We start from the raw sequence: 13,922 nt of genomic DNA, 5'->3' as shown, positions 1-13,922 counted from the left end.
CTGGAGACCACGGGAGAACACTGCAGAACAATGGAGAACACTGGAAACCACTGCAGAACACTGGAAACCACTGGAAACCACTGGAAACCACTGGAGCTGCTCTTTACAGTTTCAGTTCTGGATAATAATGTGTTCTCAGAAGTGACTTCTAACCTGTGGAAACTCACAGGAATGTCTCAGCCTGTGTGTGTGTGTGTGTGTGTGTGTGTGTGTGTGTGTGTGTGTGTGTGTGTTAATCCATCATTGCCTCACTTCACTTTCTCCTGACCCCTGTCACTCCCCCCCTCCCCTTCAGTCCCACGCACGCCACCCAGGGACGTCCAGGTGTACGAGCCCACTCCCAACAGCCTCAGCGTGCGCTGGCTGCCGGCCTCGGGCCAGGTGCAGCAGTACCGTGTGACCTACCGACCTCTGACCCCCGGAGCCGGACGCAGCGACTCGGTGAGTCACATTCCTCCGTGCAGAGAAGACGTGGCCCCGGGGGAGGGGCAGAGTTGACGTGAGGTCAGGTGACCGCCTCCTGCAGGTGGATCTTCTCGCCCACCACCAGGCCTGTGGACAGATGCAGAGGTTGCCTGCTGATGAGGAATCTTCTCCTTCCTGTTTTTGCAGCAACATCTGGAATCAGTCCAGAGTCCTGTTGCAACATCTGGACGGCTTTTATAGACAGTGGTTTAGCTCCAATAAATAAAAATGACTGAATCATAAACCCTATTTATATATTTATTTATTTATTTATTAATTCTTATTCACTTCATCCAGACTGATAAATCAAAATCTTTTCCTATTATCAAATATTTTCTTCCTCTTATTTCATTATTAGTAAATATTTTTCCAAGACTTCAGCAGCAAATTCTTTTCCTGTGAGTTTAGCTGGACGCCATTTGATCGTTTCTTCTACTTTCTGTTGATGTGTGAGGGATTTTTCCCTCAATGAGTCTGAAGTGTCCCAGAGACCCTGAAGGCCTCGTCTGTTTATCCCAGACTCTCCACCACTTGGTGGCAGGAGGCCCAGAGACTCTGACGTGGCTTCGCTGGAAGCTGCAGCTTGATGAAGATGAAGATTCATGAAGATGTGTTTTTTCTTTGACTGATCTTCTTCTTCTTCTTCTTCTTCTTCTTCTTCTTCTTCTTCTTCTTCTTCTTCTTCTTCTTTGCTTGTGAAGATCCTGGTTCCAGGGAACACCCACAACGCCTACCTGGACAATCTGATCCCAGACACCCCCTACTCCGTCCAGGTCCAGCCCGTGTACGTGGACGGAGACGGGCCGCAGGTGGACGGCAAAGGAAAAACACGTGAGGAGCTGCTGGGAGCCAGAGGGGGAGATGGGAGGAAGACTCTGCGTCTTCAGCCGTTCTTCATGTTGAAGCCCTGGTTTGTTTTTTTTCTGCCCAGTTCCACGCGCCGCTCCCCGGAACATGCGCGTGTTTGACGCCACCACCAGCAGCCTGACCATTGGTTGGGACCACGCCGAGGGTCCCGTCCAGCAGTACAAGATCTCCTACGCCCCCATGACCGGAGACCCCATCACTGAATATGTAAGTAGCAGCAACAGAACCCCCCCCCCCCCCGGATCAGGTCTGGAACTTCTCAGTTAATGGACTGGTTTGGAGCCACTGGTTCAGGACAGCACATTAGTCAGATGATTACGGGCAACGCTCGGAAAGTCCCACAGTGACAGAAGCAGCAGTCTGGAGTGATCGGGGGGGTGGCGGAGTCAGCTCTTCACTGAGGAATGTTTGGTATGAGGCTGCTGGAAGGTTCCAGAGGAGCTTCCTGTTGAAGAACACCAGCCCGACAACACAGCCCAGTTATTACAGATGTGGAAAGATGATCTGATGCAACTATTCCAACAGTCGGTCCAGCTAATCTGACCTCGGACCTCTGTGTCTACGTGTCTTCTTCAGACTGTGGTTCCGGGCAACAGGAACAACGCCATGCTGCAGAACCTGGTGCCCGATACGCCGTACAATATCACAGTGGAGGCCGTCTACCCCGAGGGTCCTGGAGGCTCCCTGACAGGGCCTGGCCGCACCGGTGAGAGTCCAGAAATCCCAGGGATCACTCGTGACCCCCAGAGATCAATTAATCAATCGGCTTTTATTGGATTCTAACTGTAACCTTTATGGAAAAGGAAGGTCTTCAGTCTACTCCTTAAATAAATCCCCGAGATCACTGCGATTACCTAAAATTCCAGAGATCTCCTGAGATCACCAGAGATCCATAAGATCACCAGAGATCTCAGGAGATCCCAGAGATCACTGCAGATCTCCTGAGATCCCAGAGATCACCTGAGATCCCTGTGATCTGGGCTGCTGACCTGTGCTCTCTCTCCCCCAGCGGGTCTGCTGAGTCCCAGGAACCTGCGGGTGTCAGACGAGTGGTACACCAGGTTCAGGCTGTCCTGGGACCCGGTGTCTGCTCCAGTGCAGGGATACAAGGTCATCTACTCGCCTGCAGGTGGGACCAGCTGACCCTCTTCCTCTCCCCGGATTGGTCAAAAGTCATGCTTCAGGTCTGAATAAAAACCCCTGCTTGTACTTCAGACTCCACCTCCAGCCAGCCGCTGGAGATCTTTGTGGGCGACGTGGCCGCCTACACCCTTCACAACCTGCAGCCGGGAACCAAGTACGACGTGAAGGTGGTGGCCCAGTACACCAACGGGATGAGCCAGCCGCTGGTCGGACAGGGGACCACACGTATGTACCAGCAGAACCCACATCCGCCCTGTTCTGTTTCTCTGCGTCTGGCTGGCCGAGGACTGGGTTTGACTCCTCCCCTTCCTCCTCCTCTTTAGTTTACCTCAATGTCACCAACGTGGAGACCTTTGGCGTGGAGCACGACAAGTTCTGCATCAAGTGGACTCCTCACCGGGCAGCCACGTCCTACCGCATCAAACTCAACCCTGTGGACCGTGAGTCCTCTGCACCAGCTGCTGTTGCAGCTCTGGCCTCAGGGTGCCGAGCGGCTGTCAGTCTGAGTTTGAGCCGGCAGACGCTGATCGGAGACGACGTTGACACGACTCACCACCTGTCAGCTGCTCTGCTTTTCATTCCCGCACACATGGAGGAGATCAAAAACATAGATTGCAGTTTGGGCCGTGATCAGCTGTGGGCGTGGCTTCAGTCGACTGGTGTCAGGAGAAGCAGGCAGCACAATCAGTCTTCTGGATGCTCATACCAGACCCTCGGGGGACGGGTTGGTGCTGGATGGAGTAATTAACCGCTGGCACGGTTCCAGATCCAGTCTGATGTCCCAGAACTTCCCCGTTAATCCTGACATTCCTAAAGATGGAGCGTGTCTCTCCGAATCAGTGTGTGCTTCCTCGTAGACTTGCTGATTGCCGGCCGTCTCTGCTTGTTTTACTGACGGACTGAGTGACTGCTGGTTCTCCTCCTTCCTGCAGCATCCAGCAGGGGGCAGCGTGAAGTGACCATCCCTGCCGGCGTTCCCCAGTACTGCTTCCCGGACCTGTCGCCCGACGCCCTGTACACCGCCACCGTCTTCCTGCAGACGCCGTACCTGGAGGGTCCGGGCGTGGACACCAAGGAGCGCACCTGTGAGTCTCCTGAACCTGGATCTAGTCCTTGCATAGGACCTGGGCCTGGGCCTGGACCTGGTCTTGGCTCTGACCCTGGTCCTGGTCCTAGTCCTTGCATTGGACCTGTTCTGGACTTGGACCTAGCCCTGGATGTGGTCCTGGTCCTTGAAATGGCCCTGGTTCTGGACCAGATATCCAGATGTTGTCACGATACTCTGCAGGACATCACCCAGAACATCTGACCCGCTCCAGAACAATGACTCCATCCTGTATTTACACGCTCCAGACACACGTGTTACTGTTGTGTGTTTCCCGCAGTGGTGAAGCCGACTCTGCCTCCGACCATGCCGCCCACACCCAGCCCTCCGCCCACCATCCCGCCCGCCTGGGCAGGTGAGTGTCCTGCTTCCTTGCTTGCTTCCTGAACACAGATCTCCTGGTGGAGAAGGTCCAGGAAGTCCAGACTCCCAGTTCCTGGCGGAGTTACGATGACTCTGGGGAGTTACGTGTGCTGCTGGCAACTCGCACTCACCAGAACACGGCTGTTTAGGAGCAGATACTCAGGTGTTGACAGGCAGCCTGGAGGTTCTGCTAGGGACCAGACTTGCTGGAGGAGGAGTTCAGTGCCGCTCCAGACGTCTGGTTGCCACATGTTCTCGGTTGTGTTTGGCTTTCATTAGCGCTGCCTCGGGTTCCAACACGCTCCTTGGTTCCTCCACTGTTGACGTCTCAGTTTCTCAGCTGAGCGTTTGCTGAGCTCCTCCGGCCCGCTGCCACTGGAACCCACACGTAGAGTTTTGTCTGGTGGCATTTGACTTCCTCTCTTTCTGTCGCTCACCCCCAGTGTGCAAAGGAGCCAAAGCGGACGTGGTTTTCCTGATCGACGGCTCCTGGAGTATCGGCGAAGAGAGCTTCACCAAAGTCATGCACTTTGTCTCCAGCATGATCTCGGCCTTTGATGTCGTCGGACCCTCTGGCATGCAGGTACGTCTTGGTGTGTTTGGAAGGCCAGATTGGACCCTTTAGGATCAGATCAGTCCTGAAGACACCAGAGTAAACCGACAGGAACCAGGTCAGACCTGCAGGAACCAGATTAGACCTGTAGGACCCAGTTCAGGCCAGTAGGGACCAAATCAGACCTGCAGGAACCACATCAGAACTGTAGGAACCACATCAGACCCGCAGGAACCGGATCAGACCCTGTATGAACCAGATCAGACGTGTAAGGACCAGATGAGACCTGCAGGAAACGTGGTGAGCTCTAGGACTCCCTGACATGGATCTGATCTGCCTCACAGGTGTCCCTGGTCCAGTACAGTGACGAAGCCAAGACGGAGTTCAAGCTCAGCTTCTACCAGGACAAGGGCGTGGCCATTGCGGCGCCAAAGCACATCCGCTACAGGGGCGGAAACACCAAGACAGGTGAGGCTTCCCGCCCACTGCTGCACCAGAGGAGATCCTCCTCCTCACCCTCTTCCTGTTCCTCCTCCTCCTCCTCCTCCTCCTCCTCCTCCTCCACTTTCTGTTCCTCACTCGCTCCCCTTCTGCCACAGGTGTGGCGCTCAAGCACACCTATGAAAAGGCCTTCTCGGTGGAGAATGGAATGCGGAGGAACGTTCCCAAGGTGGTGGTGGCCATCACAGATGGTCGCTCGCAGGATGAGGTGAAGAAGAACGCTGCCAAGCTCCAGCACGCAGGTGACAGCAGGCGGAGGAAGCTTTGGCCTGACGAAGGTCCACCCTCCACACCCCCGCCTCCCAGCTGCTCCGTCACTTCCTGTCCTCGTGTCTTCAGGCTACAGCGTCTTCTCTATCGGCGTCGCTGACGTGGACTTTGTGGAGCTGCAGCAGATCGGCAGCAAACCCAGCGAGAGGCACATCTTCGTGGTGGACGACTTCGATGCTTTCGACACCATCAAGGAAAATCTGATCACGTTCATCTGCGAGACGGCGTCGTCAAGTAAGTCACCTTCACACCTGTAGGACCTGGATTAGACCTGCTGGAACCACAGCACACCTCCCAGCTGCTAAAGGTCTCCTGCTGCCCTCCTTGTTTTCCAGCCTGCCCCTTGATCTTCCTGAACGGCTTCACGTCGCCAGGTGAGTGCCGGTTGTGACCCAACCAGGTCTGTGGCTGAGATCTGCTCCGGGTTCCGGATCTCATGGATGTTGTGTCTTCAGGCTTCCGGATGCTGGAGGCTTTCAACCTGACTGAAAAGACGTACGGCTCCCTGCAGGGCGTCTCCATGGAGCCAGGCTCCTTCAACAGCTTCACTGCCTACCGACTCCACCGGAACGCCTACCTGAGCCAGCCGTCAGCGTGAGTGTTTTTTAACTGTGAGGTCGGAGCGTGTGAATGTCGCTGAGGAGCCTCCAGTCAAGGACCACCCGTCTGGAGGTCCGCCTCTCCGAAAGTCTGGAGCCCTGGAGGAGAGAGGTTCTACTCTGCACGACCTCAGTGCCCACTGGGTCAGTGGGTTTATGAGCACTGGGCCCAGCGAGCCCCTTACTGGCCAGACTCCAGGAGGAGAGGGAGAATGTTATGGAGGGGGGTGGGGGGGGGGGGAGTGGAAGAGGAGCTTCCTCCTCTGGTCTGAGAACATCAAAACTCCACTTAAATCTTCACATCCTAAATTCTCAGTGTCAGCAGTTCCTCTCTGTGATGTCACTGCCTGCTACTAGCACCTCCTGCTAACATCTGGTCTCCTTTGTGTGTGTGTGTGTGTGTGTGTGTGTGTGTGTGTGTGTGTGTGTGTGATCCACCCAGTGAGATCCATCCTGACGGCCTTCCTCACTCCTACACCATCATTCTGATGCTCCGCCTCCTTCCCGACTCTCCCACGGAGGCCTTTGACGTCTGGCAGGTGTCCAGCAAAGACCAGCGACCGGAGACGGGCGTTACCGTGGACCGTAAGTCCTGCTCAAATCACGGCTCTGCTGAAGATGATGGAGATGATGAAGGTGATGGAGTGATGGTCTGGTGTCTCCTCGTTATCTCCTCAGCCTCCAGCCAGACGGTGTCTTTCTACAACCAAGACGAGAGAGGCGGAATCCAGAGGGTCACCTTCGACTCGGACCAGGTGAAGAGGATCTTCCATGGGAGCTTCCACAAGGTGAGGCCTTCAGATGTTCCTCCTGCTGGATGGATGGAGACCTGCTCTGATCCACAGTCAGAGCTGATAGATAGATTTATTATTTATTTAACAGAGTCATGGTCCAGATCAAAAGATTAAAAAAGCAAAGTCGCACCCACACAAGCAAGCAAGAGAGATGGACCCTAGAAGTGGTGTACGTTCTGCAGATGTTCTCCAGCCTCTGAAGGTCACTTCTTTATCTCTGCTCTCCTCCACAAAAGCTCCACATCATGGTTTCGTCCACCGGCGTCAAGCTCAATGTGGACTGTCAGCCGGCCGGCGAGAAGGAGATCAAGGCAGCAGGAAACACCTCCAGTGATGGTTACCAAGTCCTGGGGAAGATGTCCAAGGCTGGAGGCTCGGCAAGAGAGTCGGCCACTGTGAGTCCAACACACAAACACAGGAAGACACAGAGTTGAAGACAGCGTTGACCAAGCGACGACTCGTCCTGTATCTTCTGCTCCACAGTTCCAGCTGCAGATGTTTGACATTGTGTGCACGTTGGGCTGGACCAGCAGGGACCGCTGCTGTGACCTGCCCTCCATGGTGAGGCACCTCCTCGCTGCTCCTCGCTGCTCCCCAATTCTTCTCGTCCTGTCCTGCTGCTCCACTACCTCCTCCTCCTACTCTTCATCCTCTTCCTCCTCTCCCCTCTGACCTTCAGCCAGGATCTGGTGATCTTCTGAGGCTGGTCCTACCCTCAGTCCTCCACAAACCTTTGATCGTTTCCGCTAAAAATGCAGCTTCTGTAGCTCTGCTGAAGGTTCCTGGTTACTCCACCAGAGGAACCTCCCTGAATCTCACATCTCCTCCTGCTTCCTTCCTTCTCCAGAGGGATGAGCTCAAGTGTCCGTCCCTCCCCAACGCCTGCAGCTGCACCTCAGCCGGCAGCGGGGAACCAGGAGTGCAGGGTCCTGTGGTGAGTTCACGTCAAGGCTGACTCACCTTCACTCAGCAGGCATCTCCTCTGGAGACCAACGGCTCTTCATCTTCTCTTCTTCCTTCAGGGAGCTCCTGGCAGCAAAGGCACCCGAGGCGAGAAGGGAGAGTCTGGTTCTGCCGTAAGTACCTCTGAGAAGAAAGGAACCTCCATCAGCCATCTCTGGTTCCTCCAGGCTGCTGGCTTCTCCTCCATCAAGAACATTATCTTGTAGAATTGTTAAGTCGAGGTCACTGGACTTGTTCTTGTCCAGTGACCTCAATTGAGAACCTTCACAGACATCAAGAACATCAGGAAACATCAGGTTTCCTGGACAACCTCTGACCTTTTTCCTGTTTTCCTTCTTCAGGGGCCGATGGGACTCCGAGGGGACGTGGGACCTCCTGGACCGATGGGCCTGCCGGGCCCTCAGGGGCCCAGTGGCCTGTCCATCCCTGGAGAGGCTGTGAGTGGACCTGCACACACACACACGCACACACACACACACACACACACACACACACAGACACACACACACACACACACAGCAGCTGAGGCATCCTGTGTTGTGTCCACAGGGTCGACCTGGACCAAAAGGAGACCCTGGAGATTCTGGTCTACCGGGACAGAAGGTGGGTCAACTCTAATTTCGAGTCAAATTCTGTCTGAAGAATTTCACCTCCTCCTCCTCCTGTTCTTCCTCCACCTCCTTCACCTTCTATTCCTCCTAATGCTCTTCCCTTCTCCTCTTCCTCCTCCTCCTCCTCCTCCTCCTCCTCCCCACTTTCCTCCTTTTCTCTCTCCTCCTCCTCCTCCTCCTAATCCTCCACTCTGGTGTTAGAACTTTTCCTGTAGACAGGTTCTGAAAGTTCCAGGAACTGTACGACATCAGCTAGTAAAGTGAGCAGATTAGGGTTGGATCCCTGCTACTTAACCCAAATCTCCCATAATCCCCCTGGACGTGGGCCCGTTTGGCCACCACTCACAGCTGGTGTCTGCGGGCTCTCCAGCTCCACCTAGCTATTGCTGAGGGGAGCAGCGGGGTGCAGGTGGATGACTGGCGGAGCTGCCAGGTTCTCCTCCTCCTCCTCCTCCTCTTCAGAATAATGGCCAATAAAAGAGATGTGGAAAATGTTCTGTTGCCTGTAAATGTTTTGAGGGAGCATCAAAGAGTCAAGTGGACGACTCATAAAATCCACCGAGAGGCTTTCAGAAGATCAAATTCAGTGTCTGGAGTGGAGACAAAGTGGTGAGAGTGATCTGAGGTGAAGTCCACCTCCAGGCAGCAGGCCCAGGTGCAGGTTCTGAGCTCCCTGTTTTGCTGTCTGCAGGGCTCCCGTGGTCCTCCAGGTCCTGTTGGCCCCATGGGACCAGCTGGAATCAAAGTAGGTATTCAGGAACCAGAAACCAAGACCCAGGTCTTCAACAGGAACCCAGGAGGTCTTCCTTCATCTTGACGTCTTCTTTGTGCTTGCAGGGCCCTCAAGGACAGGATGGACCCGCCGGACCGCGAGGCCCCCCGGGGCCCATGGTGAGGACCGGCTGCTGGAGTCCACATGCCACAGCAGAGTTCTGCTTTGTCGAGGAGCTCCTCCTTCTCCCTCTGCTCCTCCTGCTCCTCCTGACAGTTCCTCCTCTCTCCCGTGTCCTCCAGGGTCCTCCAGGATCTCCAGGACTTCAGGGTGCAGCAGGGAAACCCGGCAGCCACGGAGACACCGGATCTCCAGTGGGTTTCTGACTGAGTCACAGAGTCTTTTGAACTCGGAGTTTGACACCGTCTGACGGTTCCTTCTTCTTCTTCTTCTTCTTCTTCTTCTTCTTCTTCTTCTTCTTCTTTGTGGTTGTTGTCTTCTTCAGGGATCCACGGGGCCCAAAGGCGACAAGGGAGAGAGAGTGAGTATGAGACCTAAACAATGAACACAACACTGCAAAACAACACAACGGTACAACAGAGCACTACAACACAACATTGGAACACAACATTACATCACAACACCACAACCCAACAACACAACACTACAGCACTGCACTACACAACACCACACAACACTACAAAACCACACAATACTAAACACCTTGACGTGAAGCCTCCTCTCCTCTCCTGCAGGGCGACTTTGCTCCTCAGAACATGATGCGCTCCATCGCACGACAAGTGTGCGAACATCTCATCAGCAGTAAGACGTGGCTCCGCCCCCTTCCTCACCCCTCTGACCTCTGACCGCCGAACTCTCCTCCTCGTCTGACCACGCCCCCTGTCTTCCCTCCGTGATGCTGCAGGTCAGATGGCTCGAGTCAACACGATGATCAACCAGATCCCCAGCGGCCTCAGCAGCAACCAGGGGGCCCCGGGACCTCCCGGCCTGCCCGGCAGGCAGGGGCCCCGCGGAGAGGCGGGCACGGCCGGCCGCAACGGCTTCCCGGGAAGTTCGGGTCTGCCGGGCCAGCAGGGAGAACGAGGTCGGTGGCTTAAAGCGACAAGTTGATGTAAAGTCCGGAGTCTCGGACGTTCCCGCAGGAACCAGAGGGTTCTGGTTCTGGACGTCTGATGTTGACTACTGCTGTGTGACCTTCAGGGACTGAGGGAGCTAAAGGAGAGCGAGGAGAGCCGGGGGTTGGCCAGCGAGGACAGCGAGGTCCTCCAGGTGTGACCTCCACCTTGACCTTCTAAGGAACCTTCAGGGCCTCCTGGGAGCTCAAGTTCTCAACAGCAGTGGCTGCTGTGTGTGTGTGTGTGTGTGTGTGTCCACCAGGTCCTCCAGGCGAGAGCAGGAACGGATCTCCAGGCCCCGCAGGCTCCGCCGGGCCCCGTGGCCCCCCTGGACGCCCCGGGTATGCTGGAGTGCGAGGACCCGTCGGAGCAGCGGGATACTGCGACTCCTCCCAGTGTGTGGGCATCCCGTACAACGGACAGGGATACAGCGGTGAGTCCCGGCCCGAGAGTCAGTGAGTCAGTGAGTGATGATTGAGTGAGTGAGTGAGTGAGTGAGAGGGAAACCAATCAGGTCTCTCTGGGGATTCACATCGAGCTGGTTCACTGCTGATTGGCTCTGAAGTTTGGTTTTTCTGACCAGTCGACCGTGACCTGCACATTCTCCTTCAGCTGCTGCAGAAATATCAGGCGACGGGATTTTGGAGAAGTTGGGCAGCAGCTGCTGCAGCTTTCTGACTCACTGAGTCCCAGTGTTCTAACTCACTGACTCACTGAGTCCCAGTGTTCTAACTCACTGACTCACTGAGTCCCAGTGTTCTAACTCACTGAGTCCCAGTTTCTGACTCACTAAATCCCAGTTTTCTGACTCACCGAGTCCCCGTTTACAGCAGAAACAAATATCAAGAACCATAAATGAATGAAAATGTGAGATCCCAGAAGGACTGAAGGAAGCTTCCAGCAGAGAGTTGTCTCACCTCGCCCAGTCACACTCCTGACTCCCGAGTCACTTTGGATTCAAACTGATTCACTCAAACACTTTTTGCTTGAAATGATTCACTAAATGTGTTCATTAAAATGAGCCGTGCCGGCGAGTCGACTCTGTGCTGGAAACATGAGCGAGTGTTGCTGCTGTGTGTGTGTGTGTGTGTGTGTGTGTGTGTGTGTGTGTGTGTGTTTACACTATAATAGCATGTATGACATCCTGGAACTTGTTGATTGGCTCCTGCTCCGTGACTGACCCCCTCCGTCCTGTTTCAGGTTAACCGTAGTTCACTTTCTCTGCTCCCTGCCGCCGCTTTCACTCAACCCCTCCCCCACCCCCAACAAACAAACAAACAAACAAACAAACAAACAAACAAACTCACTCGAAGGAAGCTCCATTAACAACAACTACAGCAAAAACAACAACAACAACAACAACAACAACTACTACTACAGCAACTACAACAACGGCTGCAGCGCCTGTCGCCTGTTTTGCATCTTGAGGACCAATCAGAGAGCAGAGTTCAGTGGGCGGAGCATGCAACCCAACAACAGCAACAACAACAACAGCAACAACAGCAACAACAACAACAACAACAACAACAGCAGCAGCAACCAGCAATAGCAAAAATACTAACAACCGAGTCCTGAGAGTACTGTGGACCGAGTGACGCAGGAACAGCAGCGTCGCCCCCTGCAGGCGACGTCTGCCATCGCCACTAATCCGCCTGGTAAAGCCGCTCTAACATCTGCGCCTCCTCAGCTTGTGCCTTGCAAACACCAACAGCAACAAAACCTGCTGCTTCTCCGCCAAACAAACACAAACGGCTCCTTTATTTTTAACGATTGTTTGCGCTGAGGCGCTCCGAGTGAGTCCCACCTGTAGTGAACGGCGCTGAATCAACTGGCATTGACAAAAAAGAAAAAGAAAAGAAAAGAAAAGAAAAGAAAGAAAGGGGGCGTGTCCATGTTCACCGCCGATTGACAATTTGAAATGAAACCGGGCGAAATGAAAGCAACTCACTGCAGCGAGTCTCCTTGAGGAATCAGAAAAACGACTCAAGGGTTCCAAATACGAATCAATCCATGAATCAATCCATGGACACGCCCCCCCCCCCACCTCTGCTCTGCACCAATCAGCAGCCGGCCCTGTGCTAGTTAGCCAGCCGTGTTAGCAGCGCTGCAGCCTGTTTTTGTGTTGGTTTTTTTGTTGTGCATGTCGACTGTGTTCACACCTTCATCACCCCAAACATTATCTCCAGCCCCCGACAGCCAGGGAGAGGCTGTCCCGCCCCGCCAGCGCCCAGGGAGGGCGCTATGAGGACGGCGTCCTCTGGAGAAAAAGCGGCCAGACTCTTTCTGTCTATTCAACCTGTGTTATTGTCGTTTTTTTTGTTGATTATTTTATTTCATCCTGTTGTTCTTTTACGTGGAATTTATGCACATTATACACAAACCAACAGGTTTGACACCTGGGCTGTGTGTGGGGGTGGGGCAGGGGATGGGAGGGGGGTTCGATTTTTTTTTTATTTGTTTGTTGTTGTGTGGGTTTTTTAAAAAAAATATTTTTAATGTTGTCGCTCGGGGGCTCAGTGGGAGGAGTTTGACCTTCAAACATGGAGACCAAGGTCACATTGGGATCCGAGACAAAAGAAGAAGAAGAAGAAAAAAAACAACAACAACCCGTGAGCTTCTTTTCTTCTCCACGAGTCTTTTGCTTGTATCATATGGCAGCAGGTGTGTGTGTGTGGAGGAGGAGAAGGAGAGGAGGAGGAGGAGGAGAAGAAGAAGAAGAAGAAGAAAGACAGAGGAAGTTGGAAGCAGTTACACACAGTTCTCTCTCTCTCTCTCTCTCTCTCTCTCTCTCTCTCCCGTCATCATCATATTTATCGGTTCATCCTGTCACGGCTCAGTGGTCGGACCAGCGTGGAGATGCATGTCTGTGGTGTATATTTAGTGACTTTTTTTTTTTTTTTTTTTTTCATAATGACTATTATTGTCCTCCTCGTTATTATTGTGGTTGTTGTTGTTGTTATTATTATTATTATTATTGTGTTGGTTGTAACCAGAAGACGTCGTTGTCGTCGTTCCTCTCGGCGACGGTGAAGGTGGCAGAAGGTGCCCGACCGGTCGCTGCCTCGCCTGTTTGGAGAGAGCAGATTATGAGTTGTCCACACACAGCCCGACAGTCAATTCTTATTTATTTCTGAACAAAAAAAAGAGGCATTTTTCAATAAAACTACTGAAAATTTCCCGTCGTCGTCTCCTTTGTGTCGCCGCCGAGCCAGAAATAATATTAAATGATGAAGATGATGATGATGATGATGATGATAGTAATAAGGCAGCAAAGATGAAGAGACTGAAGATCTGCTGCTGCTGATGATGATGAAGATGATGGTGATGATGGTGGTAAAGATGACGATGGTGGTGACAATGATGAAGACGAAGATGGTGTTGGTGGTGATGATGATGAAGATGATGGTGATGATGGTGATAGCGGTGACGATGATGAAGACGAAGATGCTGTTGATGATGATAAAGATGACGGTGGTGGTGACGATGATGAAGATGAAGACGAAGATGGTCATGGTCATTTCTCATCCACGTCAGGATGAGAGACGAAGCCTTGTAACCAAAGTGACACTGCTGTTGTTCTGCTACCAAACCCCCCCCCCCCCCCCCCCAGAAACCCTCCAGGAACTTTTCCATCAGCGACTCGCTGCTTGGTTTCAAGTCACACAAGTGGAGAGAAAAAAAAGAAAAAAAAGAAGCAGAACAGAAAAGATGTCGTCATTGATAGTTTTTACAACTCCAGCAGTGGGAGGAGGCCAGAAGCTGATGGACTGCGAGCTGCATGAAAAGGAGGTTTGTGAGTGAAGTAATAGGAAGTGACTCAGCGCTGGTGAGAGCATGAAA

The 13,922-nt window shown here is 53.3% G+C and overlaps 1 protein-coding gene and 1 long non-coding RNA gene across 3 annotated transcripts in view; both read left to right on the top strand.

The window, feature by feature from the left end:
* LOC142881231 (collagen alpha-1(XII) chain-like) overlaps positions 1-12,495 on the top strand; it is a 42,401-nt gene extending 29,906 nt beyond the window's left edge. The window contains exons 45-76 of one of the 2 annotated variants that reach the window (XM_076015375.1): positions 296-441; positions 1,167-1,296; positions 1,397-1,539; positions 1,909-2,038; positions 2,342-2,461; positions 2,548-2,700; positions 2,799-2,915; positions 3,408-3,560; positions 3,861-3,935; positions 4,387-4,526; positions 4,841-4,964; positions 5,096-5,239; positions 5,337-5,501; positions 5,603-5,641; positions 5,723-5,861; positions 6,309-6,451; positions 6,545-6,654; positions 6,897-7,055; positions 7,144-7,221; positions 7,508-7,594; positions 7,683-7,736; positions 7,965-8,060; positions 8,173-8,226; positions 8,926-8,979; positions 9,072-9,125; positions 9,249-9,320; positions 9,452-9,487; positions 9,702-9,768; positions 9,872-10,051; positions 10,168-10,236; positions 10,345-10,515; positions 12,269-12,495. In XM_076015375.1, coding sequence (XP_075871490.1) covers positions 296-441; positions 1,167-1,296; positions 1,397-1,539; positions 1,909-2,038; positions 2,342-2,461; positions 2,548-2,700; positions 2,799-2,915; positions 3,408-3,560; positions 3,861-3,935; positions 4,387-4,526; positions 4,841-4,964; positions 5,096-5,239; positions 5,337-5,501; positions 5,603-5,641; positions 5,723-5,861; positions 6,309-6,451; positions 6,545-6,654; positions 6,897-7,055; positions 7,144-7,221; positions 7,508-7,594; positions 7,683-7,736; positions 7,965-8,060; positions 8,173-8,226; positions 8,926-8,979; positions 9,072-9,125; positions 9,249-9,320; positions 9,452-9,487; positions 9,702-9,768; positions 9,872-10,051; positions 10,168-10,236; positions 10,345-10,515; positions 12,269-12,327 — 3,461 coding nt within the window. In that variant the 3' untranslated portion in view covers positions 12,328-12,495. Of the gene's footprint in view, positions 1-295; positions 442-1,166; positions 1,297-1,396; positions 1,540-1,908; positions 2,039-2,341; positions 2,462-2,547; positions 2,701-2,798; positions 2,916-3,407; positions 3,561-3,860; positions 3,936-4,386; positions 4,527-4,840; positions 4,965-5,095; positions 5,240-5,336; positions 5,502-5,602; positions 5,642-5,722; positions 5,862-6,308; positions 6,452-6,544; positions 6,655-6,896; positions 7,056-7,143; positions 7,222-7,507; positions 7,595-7,682; positions 7,737-7,964; positions 8,061-8,172; positions 8,227-8,925; positions 8,980-9,071; positions 9,126-9,248; positions 9,321-9,451; positions 9,488-9,701; positions 9,769-9,871; positions 10,052-10,167; positions 10,237-10,344; positions 10,516-11,282; positions 11,592-12,268 lie in introns of those variants that run through there. The other variant, XM_076015376.1, reaches the window with a different exon arrangement.
* Positions 12,496-12,557: 62 nt separating this feature from the next.
* LOC142881232 (uncharacterized) lies at positions 12,558-13,258 on the top strand. The gene is made up of 2 exons (XR_012925534.1): positions 12,558-12,751; positions 12,783-13,258. It is a non-coding gene; the product is annotated as an uncharacterized LOC142881232 (long non-coding RNA).
* The last annotated feature ends 664 nt before the right edge of the window (positions 13,259-13,922 follow it).

This window comes from Nelusetta ayraudi, unplaced genomic scaffold (genome assembly GCF_046127955.1).
Source record: "Nelusetta ayraudi isolate G7.1 ecotype Tasmania unplaced genomic scaffold, CSIRO-AGI_Nayr_v1 ptg000188l, whole genome shotgun sequence".
NCBI classification, from domain to species: domain Eukaryota; kingdom Metazoa; phylum Chordata; class Actinopteri; order Tetraodontiformes; family Monacanthidae; genus Nelusetta; species Nelusetta ayraudi.
This window is presented reverse-complemented; position numbering and strand designations above follow the sequence as displayed.